At 43.2% G+C, this 24895-nt stretch overlaps 1 protein-coding gene across 2 annotated transcripts in view; it reads left to right on the plus strand.

Moving 5' to 3' along the window:
* Positions 1-23495, plus strand: part of CPQ (carboxypeptidase Q) — a 696853-nt gene extending 673358 nt beyond the window's left edge. For both annotated transcript variants that reach the window (XM_077493073.1, XM_077493074.1), the window contains exon 8: positions 23053-23495. In XM_077493073.1, coding sequence (XP_077349199.1) covers positions 23053-23213 — 161 coding nt within the window. In that variant the 3' untranslated portion in view covers positions 23214-23495. The remainder of the gene's footprint in view (positions 1-23052) is intronic.
* Positions 23496-24895: the final 1400 nt, after the last annotated feature.

A 24895-nucleotide genomic window follows, 5' to 3' on the forward strand; every position in this document is an offset into this window, starting at 1 on the left:
ATCCTAGGGTCCTTTTGCAGGCTTTGCAGAATCAGAGAGGTCATGCAGCGTAAGGCCGCGTACACACGGGCGGACTGTTCGCCCAACCTTGTCCGCTGAACAGTGTTTGGGCGGACAGTCCGCTCGTGTGTGGGCTTTCAGCGGACAGTTTCAGCGGACAGTTGGACGGACAAAGTCTTTCGGAAATTCCGAAAAACTGTCCGCTGAAACTGTGTTTGAGCGAACAGTCCGCCCGTGTGTGGGCTTGTCCGCTGTACTTTCGAAATGAGCGGACTGTTCCCGCTCGGAAAGTCCGCCCATTTCGAGCGCGTATACAGGTAGGCGGGGCCCGCGAAGGAGACGTCGCGGGCTCCGCCGCCTGGAATGGGCTTAAAGGGGAACCCCAACGCCGAAAAAAATCGGCGTGGGGGTTCCCCCAAAGTCCACACCAGACCCTTGTCCGAGCACGCTACCCGGCCGGCCAGGAAAGGGGGGCGAGCGAGCGCGCCCCCCCTCCTGAGCCGTACCAGGCCGCGTGCCCTCAACATGGGGGGGTGCCTTGGGGAAGGGGGGGGCCGCGCGGCCCCCCCACCCCAAAGCACCTTGTCCCCATGTTGATGAGGACAAGGGCCTCTTCCCGACAACCCTGGCCGTTGGTTGTCGGGGTCTGCGGGCGGGGGGCTTATCGGAATCCGGGAGCCCCCTTTAAGAAGGGGGCCCCCGGATACCGGCCCCCCACCCTATGTGAATGAGTATGGGGTACAATGTACCCCTACCCATTCACCTGTGAAATAAAGTACAAAAAAAAACACAACACAGGGAAAAAATATTTTATTGCACAGCTCCGGGGGTCTTCCGTCTTCGGGGGTCTTCTCGCCGGACTCCTCCGCTATCTGTGTGTAGCTCTTTTACTAGCGGAGGAGTCCGGCTTTCTTCCTCCCCGCCGCCGGCCTCTTCTCCCGACTTCGGGGGTCTTGTCCCCCTCTTCGGTTCTTCTGCCGGGCCACCGCGCCTTCTTGTAGCTCTTTTACAGGCGGTGGCCCGGTCTTCTGTCGCCGCTGTCGTCGTCGTCGCCGCCGCCGCCGCCTTCCGTTCTTGTTCTTCTTCTTGTTCTTCTTCTTCTTCTCCTGGAGATGTTGACTCGACGATCTCTCCGGCCGGAATACCAGAGCCGCGCTGTGCGGTCACTTATATAGTGACAATGGGGCGGTGTCACATGGTATATGTCACATGGGTTGGTCACATGGTGACCCCGCCCCCTTACGATGTCATAGTCCCCATGTGACATCAACCCATGTGACCAAACCATGTGACATATACCATGTGACACCGCCCCATTGTCACTATATAAGTGACCGCACAGCGCGGCTCTGGCATTCCGGCCGGAGAGATCGTCGAGTCAACATCTCCAGGAGAAGAAGAAGAAGAACAAGAAGAAGAACAAGAACGGGCGGCGGCGGCGACGACGACGACAGCGGCGACAGAAGACCGGGCCACCGCCTGTAAAAGAGCTACAAGAAGGCGCGGTGGCCCGGCAGAAGAACCGAAGAGGGGGACAAGACCCCCGAAGTCGGGAGAAGAGGCCGGCGGCGGGGAGGAAGAAAGCCGGACTCCTCCGCTAGTAAAAGAGCTACACACAGATAGCGGAGGAGTCCGGCGAGAAGACCCCCGAAGACGGAAGACCCCCGGAGCTGTGCAATAAAATATTTTTTCCCTGTGTTGTGTTTTTTTTTGTACTTTATTTCACAGGTGAATGGGTAGGGGTACATTGTACCCCATACTCATTCACATAGGGTGGGGGGCCGGTATCCGGGGGCCCCCTTCTTAAAGGGGGCTCCCGGATTCCGATAAGCCCCCCGCCCGCAGACCCCGACAACCAACGGCCAGGGTTGTCGGGAAGAGGCCCTCGTCCTCATCAACATGGGGACAAGGTGCTTTGGGGTGGGGGGGCCGCGCGGCCCCCCCCTTCCCCAAGGCACCCCCCCATGTTGAGGGCACGCGGCCTGGTACGGCTCAGGAGGGGGGGCGCGCTCGCTCGCCCCCCTTTCCTGGCCGGCCGGGTAGCGTGCTCAGACAAGGGTCTGGTGTGGACTTTGGGGGAACCCCCACGCCGATTTTTTTCGGCGTTGGGGTTCCCCTTTAAGCCCATTCCAGGCGGCGGAGCCCGCGACGTCTCCTTCGCGGGCCCCGCCTACCTGTACACGCGCTCGAAATGGGCGGATTTGCCTCCTCCTTACGTGGGCGAGTCCGTTCATTTCAAAAGTTGAGCGAACTGTTTGCCCAACCTTGTTCGTCAAACAGTCCGCTCGTGTGTGGGCAAGTCCGCTCATGCAAATTTTGAGCGGACTGTTTGCCGAAACTGTTTGACGAACAAGGTTGGGCAAACAGTCCGCGCGTGTGTACGCGGCCTAAGTTTGCAGGCATTCAATTCTGAGTCCTCCGGGTCACGAAGGATCCCATCCGTAACTACCTTCTCCCAGCCACGTTGTCAGAATGTTTATACTGAAATAATAAAAATGTATTGTAATTATGAAAATATGCAAATCTTTAATTTGGGAGATTTACAATTTTCTACCAATACCAACAAGAAATTCAAGTTTGTTTATCCGTGCTATTTTGAAGACAAGTGATACAAATGATATTGCTTAAAAATATATATTTATTAACTAAAAATACAGTGCAAAATAAGATCGGGTATATTTTGTGATAAAACAAATAAATTGATATACAGTACTTCTACATATCAGAGATAGATGATGGTTCAGATAATATTATTCACATTTCTATTATTCAAGTTCTTATAATAAAATACCACATTTCAATTCTTGAATAACTGGGTATATTTGAGACGTGGTAACTCTTAGTGAATAGCCTTCCGTGACTTCACGGGCTAGTGTAAACAAGTTTGTTTACCTCAAGTACGGTGTTCTCTTCTCATAACAAACAGAGCTTCATCTTACACTCTTAAATGCACAAATAAAATTGTTATATTGTGCACAGCTTGATAATTTAATCAAGATTTAGTGTTAAATTTAGAGTGAATTTATTTTACACATATCTTGATAATAAAACCATTGTACCGATATTGGCTTTAGCTTTATAAAGACAGACAAAACGTGTGTGTCTTTTTAATATATGGAATATAATTATTTCATATGGCAGTTAAAAATAATGCAACTCCAATTTGCTTCGCCATATATTTAAATGGTCTTAGTAATGTATATGCAAAAACAATTCAATTACCAAAAGGGAATACATGGAAAGACCAATATTTTACCAGAACTTTAAGAAGTCTGTCAGTTTGAGAAGATCCACGTGAGGTGTCTGATGAATCCCCCAAAGGGACCTCTTTCAATCTCCCTACATTTCTCAGTCTTTCAGTGAGGTATAGACAGCTCCCTGGAGATCTTTCCTTCAGCTTCTATAGAGATGGAACCGTCTAGCCATTCTTCTTTCTCTCTCCCATCAGACCTCAGATCGTGCTATCTGTAGCTACTTTTTATCTCACCCTAAAAGTGGGTGTGTGTCTCAACTATGTTATTGATGATGTCATATGATGATGGTGTTTCTACGTTACCATGACAACCATGTATGTGTGGCCATCTTAGATTCTTATTATTTTCCCCTCTAGGGGGCAGTGTTATGTCAGAAATTACTTTTAATGTGATTGACATGACCTTCTGACCTTGTCTTAATAAAACACCATTAATTGTCTAATGGTTGACAATCAAGTGTCAATACCCCCAGACACCCTGGCGATTATAGCCTCTATGGTTTTTTGTTTTTTTTTGTTTTGTTTTTTGCCGTCTGTTTTATTGAGGAGATTTCCCTCCACTTCCTGTCCCATAGCCAGAATAGGAAGTGAGAGAAAATGCCTCCAAAGTGAGGGGAATTCATGGTTGTCACCAGTTAGAAGATTTCCCCTGTATTCCTGTTCTGGTGACAACCCAAAATATAGAATTTGCTTTCACGTTCACTTTTGGTGATAATGGTAAACAGGACAAATAAAGAGGGTGAATCTCTCAAATGAGAGTACAGACAACAAAAAGAGCCTGACGGGTGTTCTAATCCCTTTCCACTCTATACATAAAAATTGTTTTGCCTTTAGTTATACTTTAGGTTGAGACAGCTGTCTGGTGTCTGAGAACATCAAAGGTAAAATGCACCATGATTTTTATTAAAGTATGTGCACTTTAAAAAAAAAAAATAGTTTTTAAATTAAGAGATTTTTGGATGCTGGGGTCTAAATACAATCTGTCCAGCCCTGCTAAGAGCAATGTAAACACTTAGGGCTTGTTCACACTACAACATATGCTAAATACGATATGGGCTGGTATCTGTTGTGTAGCAGTTGTAAGAGGCGGTGCATTGTTTAAAAATATGCAACTTGTCTGAATTTTTACACAATGCGCTGCATTCCCCCTCAAATACATAGAAAACAATTGTTTTCTATGTGGCCTGGCTTTGAGCCTGTGTTGATCTATGCAGATCAATTGTTTTTTGGCCAGACGACGTCCTATCGTGACGAAAACGCGTAGGGAGGAGCCTGTGGCGGTGACGTCATTAAGTTTGATATCCAGAGTTTGGGACATAGTTGGTAGGCGGACGGAAGCCTGTGGAGACGCCGCAAATTCCGAGACTATCTGTTTACTATTACGCTGGTTGATGATGATCAATCTTGTAAGTGCAATTCTTTTACCTTATTAAAATTTGCAAAAAATACTACGCTATGGAAGCCATCTCTGTTTTTGTCTCATGAGCGAAACAGTTATTTCCTCAGCTGTGGAAGCCGGTATAGGTTGCGGGGGAGACCTGAATCTTTTCCCTAATGCTTGGTGGGACTATCTTTATGGTAGTCATCTGCAGCTGGTAAGAGGCTTTGATACTCACTTTGGTGCGATTCACCTTGGATTTGGGATCTTTTCACTGTCAACTTGTTTGGAGCACCATTTGCACTCTATGGACTTTGTTTCATGCATTCGTTTGGGAACTGATTAATACACTGTTTTTTATTATCATTTGTGTGGAGCATTAATTTGCACTTTATGGATTTTGTTCATAATAGCATGTGATTTTATTAATGCACTGTTTTGTATTATTTAGTGATCTGGCTGCTTAATTTATACACATTTTTCACAGATTTTTACCAATTTTTATTTTTTTGGTGACTGCTTTAGTTTTCTTTCTACGAGTTTTTTCACCATTACTCTTTTTCACATTTTTTTTTATATTTGTACAATATTGTATACAACATTATTTTGAGTGCTTAAGTGGGAATCATTTCAGCTTTATGCCAATTTTCAGGGATTTTTCACTAAAGTATTTCATTATTAGCGCTGCACTTATTTTTTTATTGTCTATTTGGAGTTTGGTATCAGGCTTTATGGTGCTGCCAGCTTTTTACTATCTGATTTTTCTCTTTAGCGCAGTGTTTATCCTTTTGGTTTTATCTTACTACAGTAATAAATGCCAAATTTCCATGCAAAACAATGTACCACTTTGACATTCAAAATCATACATAATCATACCACCAGGGAGGTTAAATACCACCCAAAGAAAGCTCTATCTGTTTTAAAAAAATAAAAATTCCATATGCATGACAGAGTAATTGGCATTCAAAGTAGGATAGTGCTGAAATCTGAAAATTGGCCTGGGCAGGAAGCGGGGTGAAAGTGTCTCCTTTTGAATTGGTTAATACCACTTTAACTGTTGGGCTATTATGTGAACCTGTTGGCTTTGTTTCCTGTACTCTACAATTAGGAAAATAGGAGTTTTCACTGTATTTAACCCAGCTGTAAAGACTAATGCCCCATACACACAATCAGAAATTCTGATTGTGTGTATGTTTCATTACTGCCTGTCAGCTTATTTTTTTTTCAATGTTTGAAAACTGTGGTGCACCTTATAAGAACATTAGGAGAACATAAATCTGTGTTATTTGAATGTTAAACCAGGACTGCATAGCAAGAAAATGTAAACCCTGGCAATGCATGCAATCTTCTTGATTGGTTCTTTGATCCCCTTTGCACATGTGAGCCATTGTTGGTGTATGCATGCAGATCTGTGATCCAGCTATACCCCCCAATGATTTAACCCTGCGCTTGTTTATTTTTTGATAAATCAGCACCATGGCTTGAGACTATATTTATTTTCTGCTAAGTGTCACTAAACCCAGGACCCTGCATTCACTATATCTGGTCTCCCACAGTACACAGAACATGGAAATGCAAACATTTTAGTAAATATAAACTACTAAATATATTTTCTCATCAGCAGTTAGAGCAGTCATGTGACTTCTATCAGTGTCTGGTTAAAGCTTGTAGGAGTTTTCGTTCTCCTCTGATTGTCCTATGAGGATGCATGACCCCTGACCCTCTGTCTGGACAGGTCTGATTGGTGCTGATCACATGCACTCTCCTAGGAAAAAAGAAAACTCTCTAGCAATACACAACAAACTGAGCATGTGCAGCTTGTCCCCAAGGCTCTGTACTATCAGGAGGTGTATTGGGAACTGTGGAAGAAGGGGAGAATCAGAGAAGACTGGATCAAAAAGCTTTTTTTTTTACACAATGCAGATGATAAACCCCTTTGGTTCCATAGACAAATTGTATTGTCTGGAGTTCTACTTAATAACATGTATATTCAGGATGGGTTTGATTCACTAGCTGAGTTATAGTGTGCCATTTAAATGGCAGCGGAGCCAGTAATACCATCCATATGCTATCTCGTGGCATGCTAGCTTTGATTAGGTGTGTGACGAGATAGGATTCTTTCCACTAAAGGTTATCAGCCTTGAATGATGTTTGTATGGCTTATGTTGCCAGCATATTACTGAGAAATTGCAAGATTCTAGAAATGGGCTACTTTGACAATGTCATTTTATTCACACGATTTTAGATGCTTATTAAACAATATATAAAGCTTCAGATGTTCAGTGCGGTCCTAGGTGTTCCTATTGAGCTGGTAATATGAAGGTCACTTACTGTATGGTGATACAGAAAGTGATGAGTTTGTTCGGTGCATTAATGATTCCCAGTCCTGTTTCCTTCTCGGCGTTGTCAGCTGAATTTCCTCTGGTCAATACGCAGCCATCAGAAAATATATCAGAGGGGTGAGAAGTTCATGAAGTGAGCGCAGAAGATGTGCGCAAAAGACCAATCTCAGGCCCATCGCATGCTGGCTGTGCTTTGAAGTGTGAGGAGTCAATTTTGTTTTGGATTAACAGAGAAATCATTGTTAAACATGGAATCGGCCTTCTTCAGCCGTCTGTGGTCCATTCATTCTGCACTAATACATAGCTGAACAAAGTTCTAAATGGTAGATATGCATGTAGTAAGGCATTTATGTACATTTTTTTGTGATCAAGGTCAGTGCAGCAGAAGATTAAGCCTAGGAAAATAATCATGTAGTCTTTTTTTTCAAGAATAAGAGACAAAGTGAAGTTGCAAGAAAACTGAAAATTTCCTATCAAATACTTACCGTAATTTTCCTTCCTGATGGACTCCATAGCAGCATACGTATGGGTTAACCCCTCCTCTCCCCCTCCCCTATAGGACCGCACTCCCATAAATCTTTGCTCTGAGCTAGAAGCTGCCTTCCGTAACTAGCCTAACTCAAGACACTGGGAGGGAACTCTTGCTGCCATGGAGTCCATCAGGGAAGGAAAATGACTGTAAGTATTTGGAGTCTATCAGGAAAACTGAAAATTTCCTATCAAATACTTACCGTAATTTTCCTTCCCTGATGGACTCCATGGTAGCATACGTATTTGATCTAACTAGCCATACACGCTATGCTACGTAATCAAGGACCTTCAAGCCAAAATAAACAGGATAAAGAAGCAGACTCCACAATAATGAGCCATAAAGCCATAATTGTGTTTTTTTGAGTTCCACAAAGTCGCCCTACGGATTACATTGGGAACCACATGCTGCGAAGCTGCCCAAGATGTAGACTTCTGGTCAAGTGAGCGATCACTACCTCCAAAGGAGCCAGGCCTTCGGCTCTGTGAGCCTGTCAGATGGCGTGGGCAATCCATGCCACAATCGTCCTAGAAAAGGCATTCTAAAAGCTTGAGGGAAGCTGTAGTTCGTAACTATAACGTCACAATATCTGAGACATTCCTAGAACCAAAGGAGGGCACTATTGAGTCGGTCAGGATCCCCTGTTTACTAGACATGCGTTTAACCAACTATGCCGCAGCGTGACCTCTCCCACATCTAAAGGACGCAAGTTAGTAAGCCTTCAACCATTCTGGTCATTAGGAGGATGACAAAAAAGTAACTCGGCCTCTGGCTCAGAGCAAAGCTTTTTGGGAGTGGGGTCCTATAGGGGAGGACTGGAGGCAGGGTTAACCCATACGTATTCTGCCATGGAGTCTGTCAGGAAAATATAAATATTTTAGGAAACATCCACACAATGGAAAATAGGTTTTGGGTAATGAAAACCCGAATACAGGGACCACATTTCTAGAAATAGAGAATTTCAAGGATACAGGGAGTGGGACTTTTAAGGTGTCAATTAAATAAACAATATTTTTCATTTTATTTTTTTAAATATAAATTGTATTGGATTAACTATATATTTCAAAAATACATTCAATAATCAATTGTATGAATTTCATACACCATTGCAGCCACTTGTACTCAACATGTTTCTCTCTAAAGGAGCTTCTTCGGGAGTTTTATAGTGCTGCATGAAGTTTAATACTGCAAAGAGAATACATGATATTAACATCATTGATAACAATAAAATTGTTGCAATATAATTACAGTAATTCATTGACATTTCAAAACATAGGAATTATCAGGCCGAGCGGAAAACCTACCAATCGATCTAAAATCAATTCTTGAGACGATCAAATAAATCTTCCAAAATCTGGGTTAAGACCAAACGTTGCAACCATAGTGAGAGAACGCTTCCTTTAAAACTATATAAAAGGATTATTTTAAAGGAATCATTTTAGATACCTTTGGGTACAGTGACACTAATATTTAATAGATATAACGAATTTGTCCAAATGTAAGAAATTACCCTAGTCATCTGTGTTTGTGTGTGCTATGAGGTGATTTTACTAAGGGATGTGATGTTTTTATTCCCTGCAACAAACAAAAACCACCACATCTCCACTGACAGGACAGAGCTCTGTATTGTTTGCATATGCAGAGCTCTGTCCTATCTTCCTCCTCCCCAATCAGCAGATGGCGGTGAACATGCATTAGCTGGCACCCCCTGATTGGCTTGTGCTGTGTCTAATCACAGTACAGCCGATAATGCAGAATCACGCTTATATACATGATATTGCTCACAGCGACCTCTCTGTACCAGTAAATCTGCAGGAGGAGGACGCTACCTGGATAACAACCACAACTCGTCTTCTGTCAGCGGGATTCAGAATGTAAACAAAAGAAGGGACGGCATTCGTTTTTTTCTCGATAGCAGATGAATCATGGCTGTTAAAGACGTGTCGGGTGCTGGCTCCTTAACTAGCTTAAAATTCATACATTCCTTAACCGCTTTCGGACCGCCCCACATACTTTCACGGTGTGCGAAATAACGTACAGGTACGTCCCGGGTTCTTCCAGGTCTGGGGCACATGCGTGCGCTGCTAGAAACTTGCCCCCACTGTGATTAGACACACCATGAGCCAATCATCAGCACCCAGCGATCTCTCCCAAGAGAGGTAGAATGGCGGTCTGCCTATGTAAACAAAGCAGATTGCCGTTCTGTCAAAGAGGAAGATGCTAAACAGAAACACAGATCTCTTCTCCCAGTCAAACCCCCCCACAGTTAGCAATCACTCCCTAGAGGCACATTTCCCTGCCAGTGTCCTTAGTACAGTGACCGTGCATTCTTTTAACAATGATTACTGTACTGGGGTTACTGGCCCCCAAAAAGTGTCACTATGTGTCAGATTTGTCTACTGCAATGTCACAGTCCTGCTAAGAATCGCTGATCGCCACCATTACTAGCAAAAATAAAAGTGCCATAAATATATCCCATGTAGATGTGATAACTTTTGCGCAAACTTTTGCGTCGCACGTCCGCAATTACCAGTTAAAGTAGCTCAGTGCCAAATTGCAAAAAAATGCTCTGGTCGGGAATAGGGGGGGAAACCTTCCGGGACTGAAGGGGTTAAATATCGCATGCCTGGACTACTAAGTAGGTAACACATGCATGTATTTATTTACTTTAGTGAATTTACTTTAATGCTGTTTTATGAGGTATTTACTGAGCGATTTCATTTTTTTAGATACCACATAAAGGGATAGTGAATTGATTTTTTTTTTAGTATTGCATGCAATATGCCTTCGTGAATTGATGCCCAGTGTCACATAGAAGGCTGACTTACTGAGGGATTTGAGAGTGTTCCCACAATAAAATGTGTGAAGATGCACTTTAATTATCCAATCGTGTGCAGATGAAAAAGGCAAACAGGAATGTTTTTTTTCACATGATTGGATAATTGGAGTGAATCTTTAGACATTTTATTGTGAGAACATTCTCAAATCTTTTAGTAGATCAACCTCATAATGACTTGGGTGCTTTTCTTTGCATTACTCTTTTGTGAACCCAGAGCGTCTTGAAGATGTGCCCCTAGAGCAGGGGTGCCCAACCTTTTGAAGAGCGGGGGCCACTTAAGTAACTTGGTAACCGGTCGCGGGCCACAATAAGCAGAGCAGGCAGATGACAGGTCCGTGCAGAGTGGACACCCCACTCTACTCTATGGGTCCTCCGATCTACCCAGACGGAAGGGGATTGATCCCCTCCTGTTTTTTGGGGGTTTTTTTTAACGATCAGATTGGAGGTAGGAGGGTATAAAAGGACACAAATCTGTTTACATCTGCCGTTTCATAGAGGTGAATGAAGCGTCCGATTGGGTCAGACAGATTGTGTGAAAGGGGACTTTCACACTAATGCATCGCACTGCACCTGTGTCTTTCCTGCGGGTTAGCTACACTTTGCCATAGACTTCTATCATATTCTGCAGGTGTGTTGCACTTTCTGAAAGCTCACCAAACCCGCAGGTAATAACAGGAGTCTATGCCTCAGTGCAGGTAACCTGAAGGTGCACTGCACCTGCGGATCAGTTTGAAAGCAGCCCAATAACCACTGGCCAGATATGCCCATACATACACTGCAATTTTATTAATAAACTGACCTTTAATAACAGTCTTCCATTCCGGTATCTCCTGCTGTTGCTGTTCCAAGCAGAGTGCATTTGGTATCACTCTGCCTGTGGAAAGAGACAGCCCTATACAGGAAGCATCAGCTTATATAGCTCTGCTCAACAGCCGCTTGCTTTGCCGGCTTCCTTAACAACACAGATGCTCTGGGAGGGCGGGTCTGCAACCCATGATCTGGGCTTGCCAATCCGCCATCCCACAGAAGGAGGTAGCGGCCCCCGGGCCACTGGTTGGGCACCCCTGCCCTAGAGGGTGTGTTCTTGATGCCCTGGGCTTACAGAAAGTGAGTTAAATGATGCTGCCCATCATTCAACCCAGGAAAAGAATTGGAACAGTGGCTGGGACCAGAGGAGAACCCAAAGTTCAGTACTGCAGCATGGAAGGATCTTTTTAACCTGGTGGAGAGGAATTTTTGTAAAAAAAAAGAAAACAATTTTTTATAAGTTTAAAGGGCTTTTCAGGTTCCAGTGTAATTGTAGATTCTCTGTACAATCTCCTTTACATTTATTAAAATGATTTATTGTGAAGGCCTTCCTAAACATTCCATTTAGTTTGTGACCATATAAACAGGCCCCTTGTACTGCATAGTTGTTGGGAGATCCAATGGAGTTTATTCAATGAAATCAGAGTTTAGTCATCCACAAACACCCAGGTCAACCAACTGTTATACACCACTGTATTGCTATTCTTACGCACTCATAATGCATTTATATGCCGTGTTTGCAATTTTTATTTTTATTTTTAAATAGTTTTTTTTTTCAAAATAGCCAAAAATAAAAAACGCATTTGACTCAGCTTCTGAAACCATTTTTTGCATTATGAAAAAAGCTTCTAAACTCAACTGCCTAGAAACTACTGTAAAGGACCCTGTGTACATGAAGCTTACCAGGCTGGAAAGGCAGACTAAGGTCATAACGAGGAGCAAAGGTCCAGAAGGAGGTTAGAGGGCAAGCCGGGTCTTGCACAGAGAGGCAGGATCAGCAGATTGCACACAAATAGGAACAACACGAAGGCTGCTCAGAAACCTCCTCCTGCAGTGCTTCAGTTTATATAAGCTGCTGGGCACCAATACCAGTGCTGGGGGCGTGCCCAGTAACAGGTGCCCACTCGCTTTTTAACAAAAATATGTAGCAGAATACATATTGGCCTAAACAGATGAAGATATTTGATTTTTTTTTATTGGATGTGTTTTATAGCAGAAAGTAAAAAATATATTTTATATTTTTTTCAAAATTGTCTGTCTTTTTTTGTTTATAGCGCAAAAAAAAAAAAACACAGAGGTGATAAAATACCACCAAAAAAAGCTCTATTTGTGGGTAAAAAAGGACATAAATGTTATTATGATAGTGTAACACGACCACGGAATTGTCAGTTCAAGTAACGCAGTGCCGTAGCGCAAAAAAAAAATGGTCAGGAAGGGGGTAAATCTTCCGGAGGTCATGTGGTTAATGGACTTATTTTTCCAAGTTCTCCTTGCCAGTGTTCTCCTCTCCTCCCTCAATGTCCCAGTACAAAGCTAAAAGAATAGGGTCCATTCTACCTACTGCATTTTGTATCAAGTGAAGCTAATGTGTGCATCCTGTCAAGACAAGTCCTCTATACAGCTGATTTATTCCTAGAGTTCTGTGCAATAACAATAACTGCATGTGTTTGTTTCATGCAGTGCGGTTCTACCTCGATGGCTCTATACTTTGCAACTATCGACGTTTTGCTTTGTACATTTGTATTCTTACGAAATGTAAAAACTTTATGTGGCACGAAAATGAGACAATCATCCTTTGTGACCTCTTGTAATTTACTCCACTAATAACCTCAGTCACTCGACATTTTGTCTTGTATTACATATTTTTTTGTAAAGAACAATTTTCTTATCAAGAATGTAAATTACATTTCCCTTCTCTCCCCTAATTAGTTGTGCACTATTCATGCATAATTTAGTTTTTAAATAAATTATACGCAGAAGTCTGGATAATTGGAATGACCAACTGCTATGAATCAACTTTCCTTGTTATTTTTTTTTGCTTTCCTATTAGAAATTGAGTGTTTTTCTGAGATTTAATGAGATGAATTATTGTGCTCACAGGGTACAGTACATCAATAGATCATTTTCAAGACAGACGGTGCTTACCTCCATCTTTTGAGCCAAACATGGAGGTTTTGAGTAAATTTTGTACATACGTAATGATTATGCAGCTTTTTGAGAGACTATAAATCTTTCAGAGATTTATAATATATCACAAGTAATAAGTAAAACCGTTCTTCAAAGGACGTACGCCCAGTCTGTGACGAGTATTTATCAAGGTTCACTTGCATGGTAAACTTTGCTGATTTGCATATTTGCATGTCATTACTCTTAATGAAAGTTTTTTTTTTGTTTACAGGGTCACCTTTACTGAATGTTTTAACCACTTAAAGAGCGTAAGGATTTGCCCCCTTAACCCTTTGAGGACCATAAGATTACCGTCTTTTTTTTTTTTTTTTTTTTAAGTTCGTACACTTCAGTTGCTGTAGATAAGCCATTTCATGAAATAACTGGCAAAAAGTTAGATCAATTTGTTGATGAGAACTAATATTTTGACTCAAACCAAAAAAAATAGTATTTTAAGTTCTTAATCAGATGATACAGGTAATTAAAAACATGGGACAAATATGTCCCTTTGTCCTCAAATGGTTAATGACCAGGCCATTTTTTGCGATGCTTTAACTGACAATTGCGCGATCATGCAACGCTGTACCCAAACAAAATTGACGTCCTTTTTTTGCCAGAAATAGAGCTTTCTTTTGGGGGTATTATATCACCTCTGTGGTTTTTATTTTTTGCGCTATAAACAAAAAAAGATTGACAATTTAGAGAAAAAAAAAAACTATTTTTTACTTTTTGCTATAATATCCCCAAAAAAATAAAAAAAAAATTGTCTTCATCAGGCCAATATGTATTCTTCTAAATATTTTTAATAAGAAAAATCGCAATAAGCATATATTGATTGGCATTTTTATTATAAATTTTTTTTCACTAGTAATGGCGATGATCAGCAATTTTTAGCGGGACTGCGACATTCCAGCGGACAGATCAGACACTTGACACTTTTTTTGGGACCATTGGCATTTTATACAGCGATCAGAGTTAAAAATAGCCAATGATTACTGTACAAATGTCACTGGCAGAGAAGGGGCTAACACTAGGGGGGCGATCAAGGAGTTAAGCGTTCCTAGGGAGTGTTTCTAACTGTGGGGTGAGTGTACTGACTAGAGGAGGAGGGATATCGTGGTTCCTGATCACTAGGAACAGCAGATCTCTCTCTACTTTCCTGACAGAACAGGTATTTGTCTGTTTACGTTGAGAGATCCCCGCTCTGTCTGTCTCTGAAACGATCGTTGGCCACCGGCGGACATCGCAGCCTCTGGCCACATGCATTGGCTCTGGCGCTGCAGACGTGTGCACCCCCTTGAACTCTTAAAGCGGCCAACGTACAGCTAAGGCAATTCGCGCAGCTGTGCCAACCTGCCACAGTAAAACTGCAGCGGCTGGTCGGCAAGTGGTTAAAGTGGAACTAGCATCAGATATAGAAGTATAAGTAATGCTTATATTGATATTGTATGCTCGGTGAGCCCCCATAGGAGGGCGGAGCTGGATCATTATCTATACGCAGTAGTAGAATTAGGGTATAAGTTCAGATATACAGCATTTTACGATTACCATTGTTCGTTTTCTGCCAAAGCCGCTGCCATGTTTTCCCAACATCAGACAGTCACAGTGTGGAATGGGGTTGGCACTGAACTTTTTTGTAGACATTTTGCTGGGCTGAGGTCACCGGTTTGCACAACATGCCAGTCGTCCTCACACACTGCATATTGGTGCCCCAATACTGATTCACCTGTTCCAGGCATGCTCAGGGCTTTCCAGGGATAGTTCCCTTCCAGACCCTGCTCAGGCAGCTTCTTTTAATAAATTGGGTAGACCCATTCGGTATTTTGGGAAATCTCAGATATGTATAACAAGGCGGCTGTCTAAGCTGCTTCAATGTAGCTTTTTTACAGGCTTGTTTGTCCTCACCCATCTTCTGTGTTGTGTGCGTTTTTGATGGAGGGTTTCACAAGGGGCTTCCACACGGGGTTCATCGCTTTACCGTCCGGCACATTTAAGTGTCCGAATTTAAGATCAGCAGCGGCATATATGGAGACAGTGAACTTGACAAAGGGTTTATCGGTCCTTTTTGTACACCACCTTTCCATTTTTGGAGGGTCAGTCCACTTGGTTTGTTTAAAGGGAAGTTTTCCAATAAACTTTGTTTAATTTATGATTTGTCCACCCCTCATTGTTTTATGGTACCTAGCTTGAATTCCTTAATCCCCTCTGAAGAGTTCTCTTTAAAATATGCTTCTGTGTATCAGGCCATTTAATGAATCGCCAGGACTGGGGATGGTGCCTGGCTGTCCAAAGCAGACATAGCGGATGCCTTTAAGCGTCTTCTAATCTTACCATCACTTTGGCAGTGGCATGGAATAAAGTGGAGGGGGTTGTATTATTTTGCCACCAAGCTCATTTTTGATTCCAAGAGCAGCCACTGGTTATTTGATACCTTTGCTCAGTCGCTCAGTTGGATTCTCATGTGGAAGGCTGTCATGTCATTCATAACTTTGATGATTTCCTCCTCATAGAGAATTCCAAGCAGGCCCCTGCAGATCTACGCAAATTGGTGTTAGTGTTTGCAGCACTCAATGTTCCGCTGGCAGTCAAGAAGATGGAGGGCCAGGTGACAGCTCTCACCTTTCTGGGGATTACCCTAGATACGCAGGCCATGCAGTCTATTTTACCTGCAGACAAGCTTAGCAGAAACAGGTATTGTATCCATTCATTTACCATCTCGCAAGCTTGTTCTAGGTTGGAGTTGGCGTCTGTTAAATTTTACCTTGAGGATTATTCTGCAGAGAAGATCTTTCATCTCAAGATTGTTAGCTTTGTTGCCATCAGCCCCTGACTCTAACTCTCTGGTCAAGCTGGATGCTGCAGCTTTGACTGACCTGCACATGTGGGATGAGTTCTTCCAGAGTTGGAATGGGATTGCCATGTTCATCCCCGCGGGGTCCAAATCCTCTCCTCGGGTTGTGACGGATGCAGCGGCCTCTGCCGGTAATGCTGTCATTTTTAGCACTCACTGGCTTGCAGGGCCATGACAGGAGGAGATCTTGGCCATCCCGGGTTTCACAGATCCTTCAGCACAGCTTCAAATCTATCCTATAGTGTCAGCAGCCCAGGTATGGGGTAGGTTGTGATCAGGGCAGACGGTTATTTTCTCAATGGACAATCAAGCTGCCGTGGACATCATCAAGGGCAGCTCTAGGTCATTAATAATCATGTCCTTTGCTCGCAGGCTGATTTGGTTATCTCTGCACTTTCATTTTCACATACATTGCAGATTCATTAGTGGGGCAGAGAATGTTGTAGCAGATTCTCTGTCACGGTTTAACTACCCATTATTTTTCAGACAGGTTCCAGAAGCAGACACCTGCGCCACGCCATCCCCGCAGTCCTCTATATTGATGATGGATTTGTTTCCCATTTGGCCAATGAAGTGGCATTGATCGATAAATCTATATCAGTCAACACTAAGAAGGCTTATGTCACGGCCTGGAAAACCTTCCAGGTCTTCCAGTCCTGGTTCCCTTGGATCGATACCTTCAGAAGTCACATAATTAGTGAAATGATGTCCACCTGTGCAATCTAAGTGTCACATGATTTGTCATTACATATACACACATTTTTGAAAGGCCCCATTGGCTGCAACACCTAAGCAAGAGGCACCACTAACCAAACACTGCCATGAAGACCAATGAGCTCTCCAAACAAGTAAGGGACAAGGTTGTTGAGAAGTACAAGTCAGGGTTAGGTTATAAAAAAAAATCCAAATCTTTCCCTAGGAGCACCATCAAATCTATCATAACCAAATGGAAAGAACATGGTACCCCCTGTATGCTGGTGGTCAGTGTGCTCCCTGTATGCTGGTGGTCAGTGTGCTCCCTGTATGCTGGTGGTCAGTGTGCTCCCTGTATGCTGGTGGTCAGTGTGCTCCCTGTATGCTGGTGGTCAGTGTGCTCCCTGTATGCTGGTGGTCAGTGTGCTCCCTGTATGCTGGTGGTCAGTGTGCTCCCTGTATGCTGGTGGTCAGTGTGCTCCCTGTATGCTGGTGGTCAGTGTGCTCCCTGTATGCTGGTGGTCAGTGTGCTCCCTGTATGCTGGTGGTCAGTGTGCTCCCTGTATGCTGGTGGTCAGTGTGCTCCCTGTATGCTGGTGGTCAGTGTGCTCCCTGTATGCTGGTGGTCAGTGTGCTCCCTGTATGCTGGTGGTCAGTGTGCTCCCTGTATGCTGGTGGTCAGTGTGCTCCCTGTATGCTGGTGGTCAGTGTGCTCCCTGTATGCTGGTGGTCAGTGTGCTCCCTGTATGCTGGTGGTCAGTGTGCTCCCTGTATGCTGGTGGTCAGTGTGCTCCCTGTATGCTGGTGGTCAGTGTGCTCCCTGTATGCTGGTGGTCAGTGTGCTCCCTGTATGCTGGTGGTCAGTGTGCTCCCTGTATGCTGGTGGTCAGTGTGCTCCCTGTATGCTGGTGGTCAGTGTGCTCCCTGTATGCTGGTGGTCAGTGTGCTCCCTGTATGCTGGTGGTCAGTGTGCTCCCTGTATGCTGGTGGTCAGTGTGCTCCCTGTATGCTGGTGGTCAGTGTGCTCCCTGTATGCTGGTGGTCAGTGTGCTCTCTGTATGCTGGTGATCAGTGTGCTCCCTGTATGCTGGTGATCAGTGTGCTCCCTGTATGCTGGTGGTCAGTGAGGCTCCTGTATGCTGGTGCTACGTGCAGGAGGATGCTACCTGCAGGGTTCAGGAAGATGCTATGTACAGAGTGCAGGGCTCAGGAGGATGCTATTTACAGAGTGCAGGGCTCAGGAGGATGCTACGTACAGAGTGTAGGGTTCAGGAGGATGCTACGTACAGAGTGTAGGGTTCAGGAGGATGCTACGTACAGAGTGTAGGGCTCAGGAGGATGCTAAGTACAGAGTGTAGGGCTCAGGAGAATGCTAAGTACAGAGTGTAGGGCCCAGGAGGATGCTATATACAGAGTGCGAAGTTTTAGGAATACACCCTCCTCCCTATCCTGAAACTATCCCCCTGTGTGCTGAGAGAGAAGAAGCTGCTGCCGGGTGCACATGTCTGCGGGGGGTGGGGGGGGGGGTTGTATCCTGGACAGGGAAGAAGGATCATGGCTGATCCCATAGAGGGATTGGTTTTGGTTACCCCCCCCCATCCCACAGATTAATGCATATTAAATATCCATTGAAAAAGTGTTTTACAAATCATGAAAGAAAATAGAAATATAGTGAAATGATTAAGGCTGGGTTCACAGTGATGTGATGTAGGAAACCCTGCGGATCCTGTGCGGGTTCCTGCATCACACATGAATCACAGGTGGTTCCCACTGACATCTGCAAGCTGCTGCGGCTGTCAATAGAAAGCTAATGACACCCCCAGATTGGTTTGCAGATTGCAGTGTGAAATGGTACAGGAATTGGATCGCATGGGTACCAACAGCCATGCGATCCAAATCCAGTGTGGACCAAAAAGAGTCCTGAGCCATTCTGGCGTAATCGTGATGGGATTTCAGCCATACAGTTGCACAGACATTGCATGTGATGTGCACAGCAATGTGGTGGGAATCGCATGCAAGTCTTGCCACAGATTCTCAATCGGATTTAGATCTAGACTTTGACTGGGTCATTCTAACACATGAATATGCTGAATATGCTATGTGTAGGGTCATTGTCCTGCTGGAAGGTGAACCTCCACTCCAGTCTCAAGTCTTTTGCTGACTCTGATGCCACGTACACACGATCGGACTATCCGGCAGACTTAGCAGCGGAGGTCCGCCGGACTTTCTGAACGAGCAGACCTGCCCACACACGACCGGACTCTTCCGGCGGACAAACCGCCGGACTATGGCGGGAGTCCGCCGGACTTTTGAAATGAAGGGAATTGCCCACACACGGAGAAAAGTCCGTTCATTTTAAACGCGGCTCCAGGTAGACGAGACTAGCGAAGGAGGTCGATGTCGCCGCCTCCATCGATAAGACCAACGGTTACGGATTGTCCACCGGACTGCCGAGTCCGGCGGACAATTTTGAGTCAAAACTTCTTTCTAAGTCCGCCGGACTTTTGGAAAGACCGGATAGTCTGATCGTGTGTACGCGGCATGACAGGTTTTCTTCTAAGATTGCCTTGTATTTGGCTCCATCCATCTTCCCATCAACTCTGACCAGCTTCCCTGTCCATGCTGAAGAAAAGCATCCCTACAACATGATGCTGCCACCACCATGTTTCACGTGGGGATAGTGTGATCAGGGTGATGTGCAGTGTTGGCTCTCTGCCACACAAAGCGCTTTGCTCCAAAAAGTTTAATGTTGGTCTTATCTGACCTGAGCACCTTCTTCCACATGTTTGCTCTTTCCCATGTTTCCCCCACATGGCTTCTCACAAACTGCAAACGGGACTTCTTATGGCTTTCTTTCAACAAAGGCTTTCTTTTTTGCCACTCTTCCATAAAGGGCTGATTTGTGGAATGCACGACTAATAGTTGTCCTGTGGACAGATTGTCCCACCTGAGCTGCAGCTGCTCCAGAGTTATCATGGGCCTCTTGGCTGCTTCTTTGCTTCCTCTTGCCCGGTCAGTTTAGGTGGACGGCCATGTCTTGGTACTTTTGTAGTTGTGCCATACTCTTTCCAATTTTGGATGATGGATTGAACAGTGCTCCATGAGATGTTCAAAGCTTGGGATATTTTTTTTATAACCTAACCCTGCTTTAAACCTCTCCACAACTTTATCCCTGACCTGTCTTGTGTGTGGCTTGGCCTACGTGATGCTGTTTGTTCACTAAGGTACTCTGAGGGCTTCATAGAACAGCTGTATTTATACTGAGATTAAGTTACACACAGGTGGACCCTATTTACTAATTAGGTGACTTCTGAAGGCAATTGGTTCCACTAGATTTTAGTTTAGGGTATCCGAGTAAAGGGGCTAAATACAAACACACGTCATGCTTTTCACATATTTGTATAAACATTTTAAAACCATTTATTTCCTTCCACTTCACAATTATGTGTCACTTTGTGTTGGTCTATCACATACAATACCAATAAAATATATATATACGTTTTTGGTTGTAACATGACAAAATGTGTAACATTTCAAGGGGTATGAATACTTTTTCAAGGCACTGTATTAGAGATATCATGCATACATTTTTGGATTATTATGCCCTGACATACACTTTAAATAACTCTTGGATAACATGCAGCTGTCTCCTCAGTCCTTGCACACTAAGTGGTAGACCATGACACCGACATCCCTATCGTTCTGAGCAATGTTATAAATAGTCAAGCATGGCTGGTGATATAAGGCGTTAGACAAGGTGCCATCATTTGCATGTGTGCATATGCTCAGCAATAATGCTAAATCTAGTCCAATCTAAAATTTTCTCATACAAAGAGTTGTAACCAATGCAACCCATTAACAATATAATTTTGTTTTCTAACTGCACTTTTAAAAGTAGAAGTCTGGGTGGCTTCTCTGGGTTAATACACATCTTTGCACTTTGCACTGCCTTATTAAATGAAGCCATTTTTTTTTTTTTCTGAAAGTTAATATTTCCTGGTCTCCCTTTGCAAAATTACTTTTATTTGCGCAGCTACAAATTCAATGTAATTTTCTTCTGCATTGCTTCATGCAAAGTTTCCTCATCTTCCCATTTATTCAGAAATACATTTCAAGCTGTCATATTAAATAAAAGTTTTTTTTTTTTTTTTTTTTTTTTTACTCTAGGTCAGTATAAATGAGTTTTCTTAAGCCACCGTGATTACAGTCTGTATTATATTACATAAGACCTTTGCTAGACAATTCATTAAACTTTGAAGTGGGTGTTCAAGTTTAATTAACTGCCACTTTGGTAAAGGTGCTGTAAGTTTTCTATTGGCAGTGAAGTAATTATTAGCACAAGATAAGAACCGAGAGGCTGAGGACCCTGAAAAGAAATCAAAATGTAAATTCAGCTCACGGAAGATGGAAACGTAATATAAGTAATTGAGGTTTTCTGAAGGAAAAATCCATTCGCTCTTACAGTGTATATTTTATTTATTATTTTGTTTCAGCTTTAGGCTATATATTCGCAGTTAAGTGGATTTTATACGTCTATTAAAATGGACCTAGATCGTATTCAGTATCAAAGATTTGTCTTACTTTCTACTTGGCTTTCTTTTAAAGAAATTAACTTTATAAATACCATCTTTTCCCACAGGCAGGGTGACTGGTATTATTTTTCTTATACTGCTAGAATGTCTTCAGAATCTGCTAGTTTATAACCCAAATTCACATTTTTACATTAACTGCCCATAAAGGAAAACTTCTCTCTTTCTAAAAAAAAATAAGATATAATGTGCATGTCATTTTGGAGTAGAGTGTTATTAAAAATTACCTTTTCATTTTCATTTACCATTGTCCTGACTTTCAACCCTTGTGATATGGCAACCTGGGGGCATTCTGTATACCACATATGTATAGAACTCTCATTTGCTTCTTGTGTGAATGGTACTCTGCTTCTCCCAGTGAGCTACAAGTCAAATTTAAAGTACTGTAAAAAAAATAAAAAAAATGGCAACCACCCAAGACAGTTTAAAACTAGCATGAGTGAGGTGCTTATGGGATGAACAGTTCAGTGTAATGTAATACAAAAAGTATCGGAGCATAGTTAAATGCTGGGCAGTGAACAAATCAAAGGCTAAACTGCTTTAAAGATGATCTCTGGACATTTTTTTCCCTATGCAGTGTGGCTGTCCTGGCACTGCATGGGTTAACTGTTTTGTTCAGGGGCGACCAGAAAGCTGTATACTCACCTGATCCTCTGTTCCAGCGGCAAACGGTGCTCCCCCATGATCTAGCAGTGAACTGTTCCTGACACCTTAATGTCCAAAGCAGGTCTGTGGTCATGATAACATCAGGAACAGTCCACTGCACAAGACTGGGGGCTGCAGGGACTGGTCTTGTGCTGGGAGGATCAGAGGATTAGGTAAGTATATCTCCACGCTCAGATCCCCTAGACAAAAGCAATCAATCTGTACAGTGCAGGCACAGCCCAACCACATGGGAAAAAAGTTGCCCAGCGTTCATCTTTAACAGTTTACATTACAAAAAAGAAGTTCTTGTTGCATACGTTTACAAATATATGTGAAAGTCACACTGCTGCGCCAAGTCCCCTCCGTATAATGTATCCCTTATGTCCAGGCTATAAGAGCTCCTGTCCTGGAACATATACAGTATCGCAATGAATAAAACATTTTGTCTTTCATTAACCTCTTGGCGCCAGCACTTCCTGGCCCTTTAAGAGGTTTAGGAAGCTAGGAGGTGGTGATTGGCTGTCACAGAAGTCACATGATCTGAAAGCTCCCGATCGCTACTTGAAAACTTTCCGTTAGCCAATGGTAACTTTGCTAGGAGGGTGCAGGGGCACATGCTCTCAGCTGTATTTACATCAATTCATGCAAATATGCAGCCGCTCAGCTCCAATGCCCACCCACCTTTGTTTGTTATTTGTGTGCTGCCGCCACCAAGGGGTTAATGTAAAATGGGCAGCTAGAACAACATAGCTCCAGTATGAGCTGGCAGCACTGTAGTTATGATGAGGAATGCATAAAGATATTACACATTCCCTGTATTTTCCATAAATATGCTTTATGATTAATGATAAACAGTACAATAGTCACTATAGGTTATCTAACATTAATTACTGGTAACAAATACATATCGCACAGCTTTATGAAAAACAGAGACTAATACTTTAATTTTCATACTCCTAGGTGCTAGCCTCCTAGATGACATAAGCCGGTACTTCTGGTTCCATCATTCAGAAGGGGACACCATGACAGTCCAGAACCCGATCTGGATGAACCAGTGCGCTGCCATCTGGACTGTAGTTGCCTATGTGGTGGCTGACTTGGATGAGATGTTGCCAAGATAACAAAAAGGCAGAAAGACATTGATCTGGTGTCTCATCTGCATTCTGTGCACACACAATTTATGCCATTTTCTTTCTTTATTCCATTTTATCAAATTTTATTATCCTTCTTTATTTCACTCCATATGAGATATCATATCATTTTACGCATATATATCTTTTGTTTGTACTTCAATTTTATTGTCCAATCTGATTGCATTTATCGAAGAGCTTTGTATTTGTATACAGTCTACTTCTGCCTGATTACTTGAAATAAAGACGTGGTGGATCCACAGCTTACTGTAATTCAGTTTATTGCTCTTTTTAATGCCAGCCCTTCCTGTGAACTTGCAGCAGATCATCATTTTATGCAGTCAGTTTTACATCTCTTTTCTGCCTTTGTGTTGCTGCTATTTTATCATTATGATTATATGTGACAAGATAGGGCAGGGCAAGCATCATTGCAATGCCGGCTGCCTAATTTACTCCAGAGACCTAATGTATATACAGTAGAACATAGCAAGTGGGAAACAGATTCTGCAAGGCTTATTGGAAATCTCTGAATACCTGTCACATATTATAGTGATAAAACAGACAAGTCACTTGGCTCAAAGTCATTAGATAAGATCACATGATTTCAATGAATCATTTATATTGAAGTAAGAAAAGTTGCAAGTATATGACGAGAAGTCTTGGCAAAACACATTAGGCAATAAATAGGAAAAAATGGATGTTTGCAAGATGTCTGTCTTTTGTTTCTAAACACATACTGTCATCCACTAATGGGAACAAACATCCAGGTGAGATAGTCAGATAAAGTTTGCCTCATTTCCAGGATGGAGGACATCCAGAATCCTCTAGCACTTTCCTCTCCAGCCTTTTAAAGCCGTTCCTTCAGCCCCCTGAGCACAATACCGCCTCTCCACCCCTCCTCCCATCCTCTGCAGAAATCTTTTTTTTTTTGTTTATCTCTTTTTCTGATATAAAGCCTGCCCCATGCATGTCATTCGCCTTAGGTGAATGTCACACACACTGCCCGCTGTGCTTCAAAGGATGTACATCACATATCCCAGAGGGCATAGGCTTTCATTGTGGAAAGGAGAAGGGGATGGGCCAGTCCATGCATCATCTGGAGGCTTGCTGGCTCAACCCAGAACAGCCGGCAGCCTAGCAATAACATCACAGTGAAACATGGTGGCATGGGACTGAGTGCTGCCAGAAAAGTAGAGGCTCTCAGCTGGATCAGCTGGGTGAGTATCAAAAGTTAGCAGAACTCGCCACCAGGTAGGCAAGACTTAAAAAAAAATACATTTGGGGGCCGGAGGGTAAAGTTCCACTTTAATCATGGAGGCTCAGCATCACATGTGGACATTTTGTAGAGCAGTCTGCAGTCAAATATATCCTACCTAGGACTTCCCATGCCTTCTGACTGGCAGCCACCCCTTAAGGCATTTTCATAGTTGCATGACTCCTCCCAAATGCCAGTCCACTGATTATGTAGCACTACTCCTGTAGGAGTCGCTAGAAAGATGCCCAGAGTTTGTTTTCCCAACTGTTTCCCCGCAGCCAGGCACATGGTCACAGTTACTCTTTGGCTCAATGAACAGTCCAGGGGTTTTCTTTTTTGTGATTTTATGGATAGGGTTAGGAAATTACTTCCGCCCATACGAAACTACCCAGGAATCAAGCTGAATGCTTTTTCCTAT

Source organism: Lithobates pipiens, unplaced genomic scaffold, assembly GCF_037356315.1.
Source record: "Lithobates pipiens isolate NorthernLeopardFrog02 unplaced genomic scaffold, aLitPip1_a1.2 Scaffold_19, whole genome shotgun sequence".
Lineage (NCBI taxonomy): Eukaryota > Metazoa > Chordata > Amphibia > Anura > Ranidae > Lithobates > Lithobates pipiens.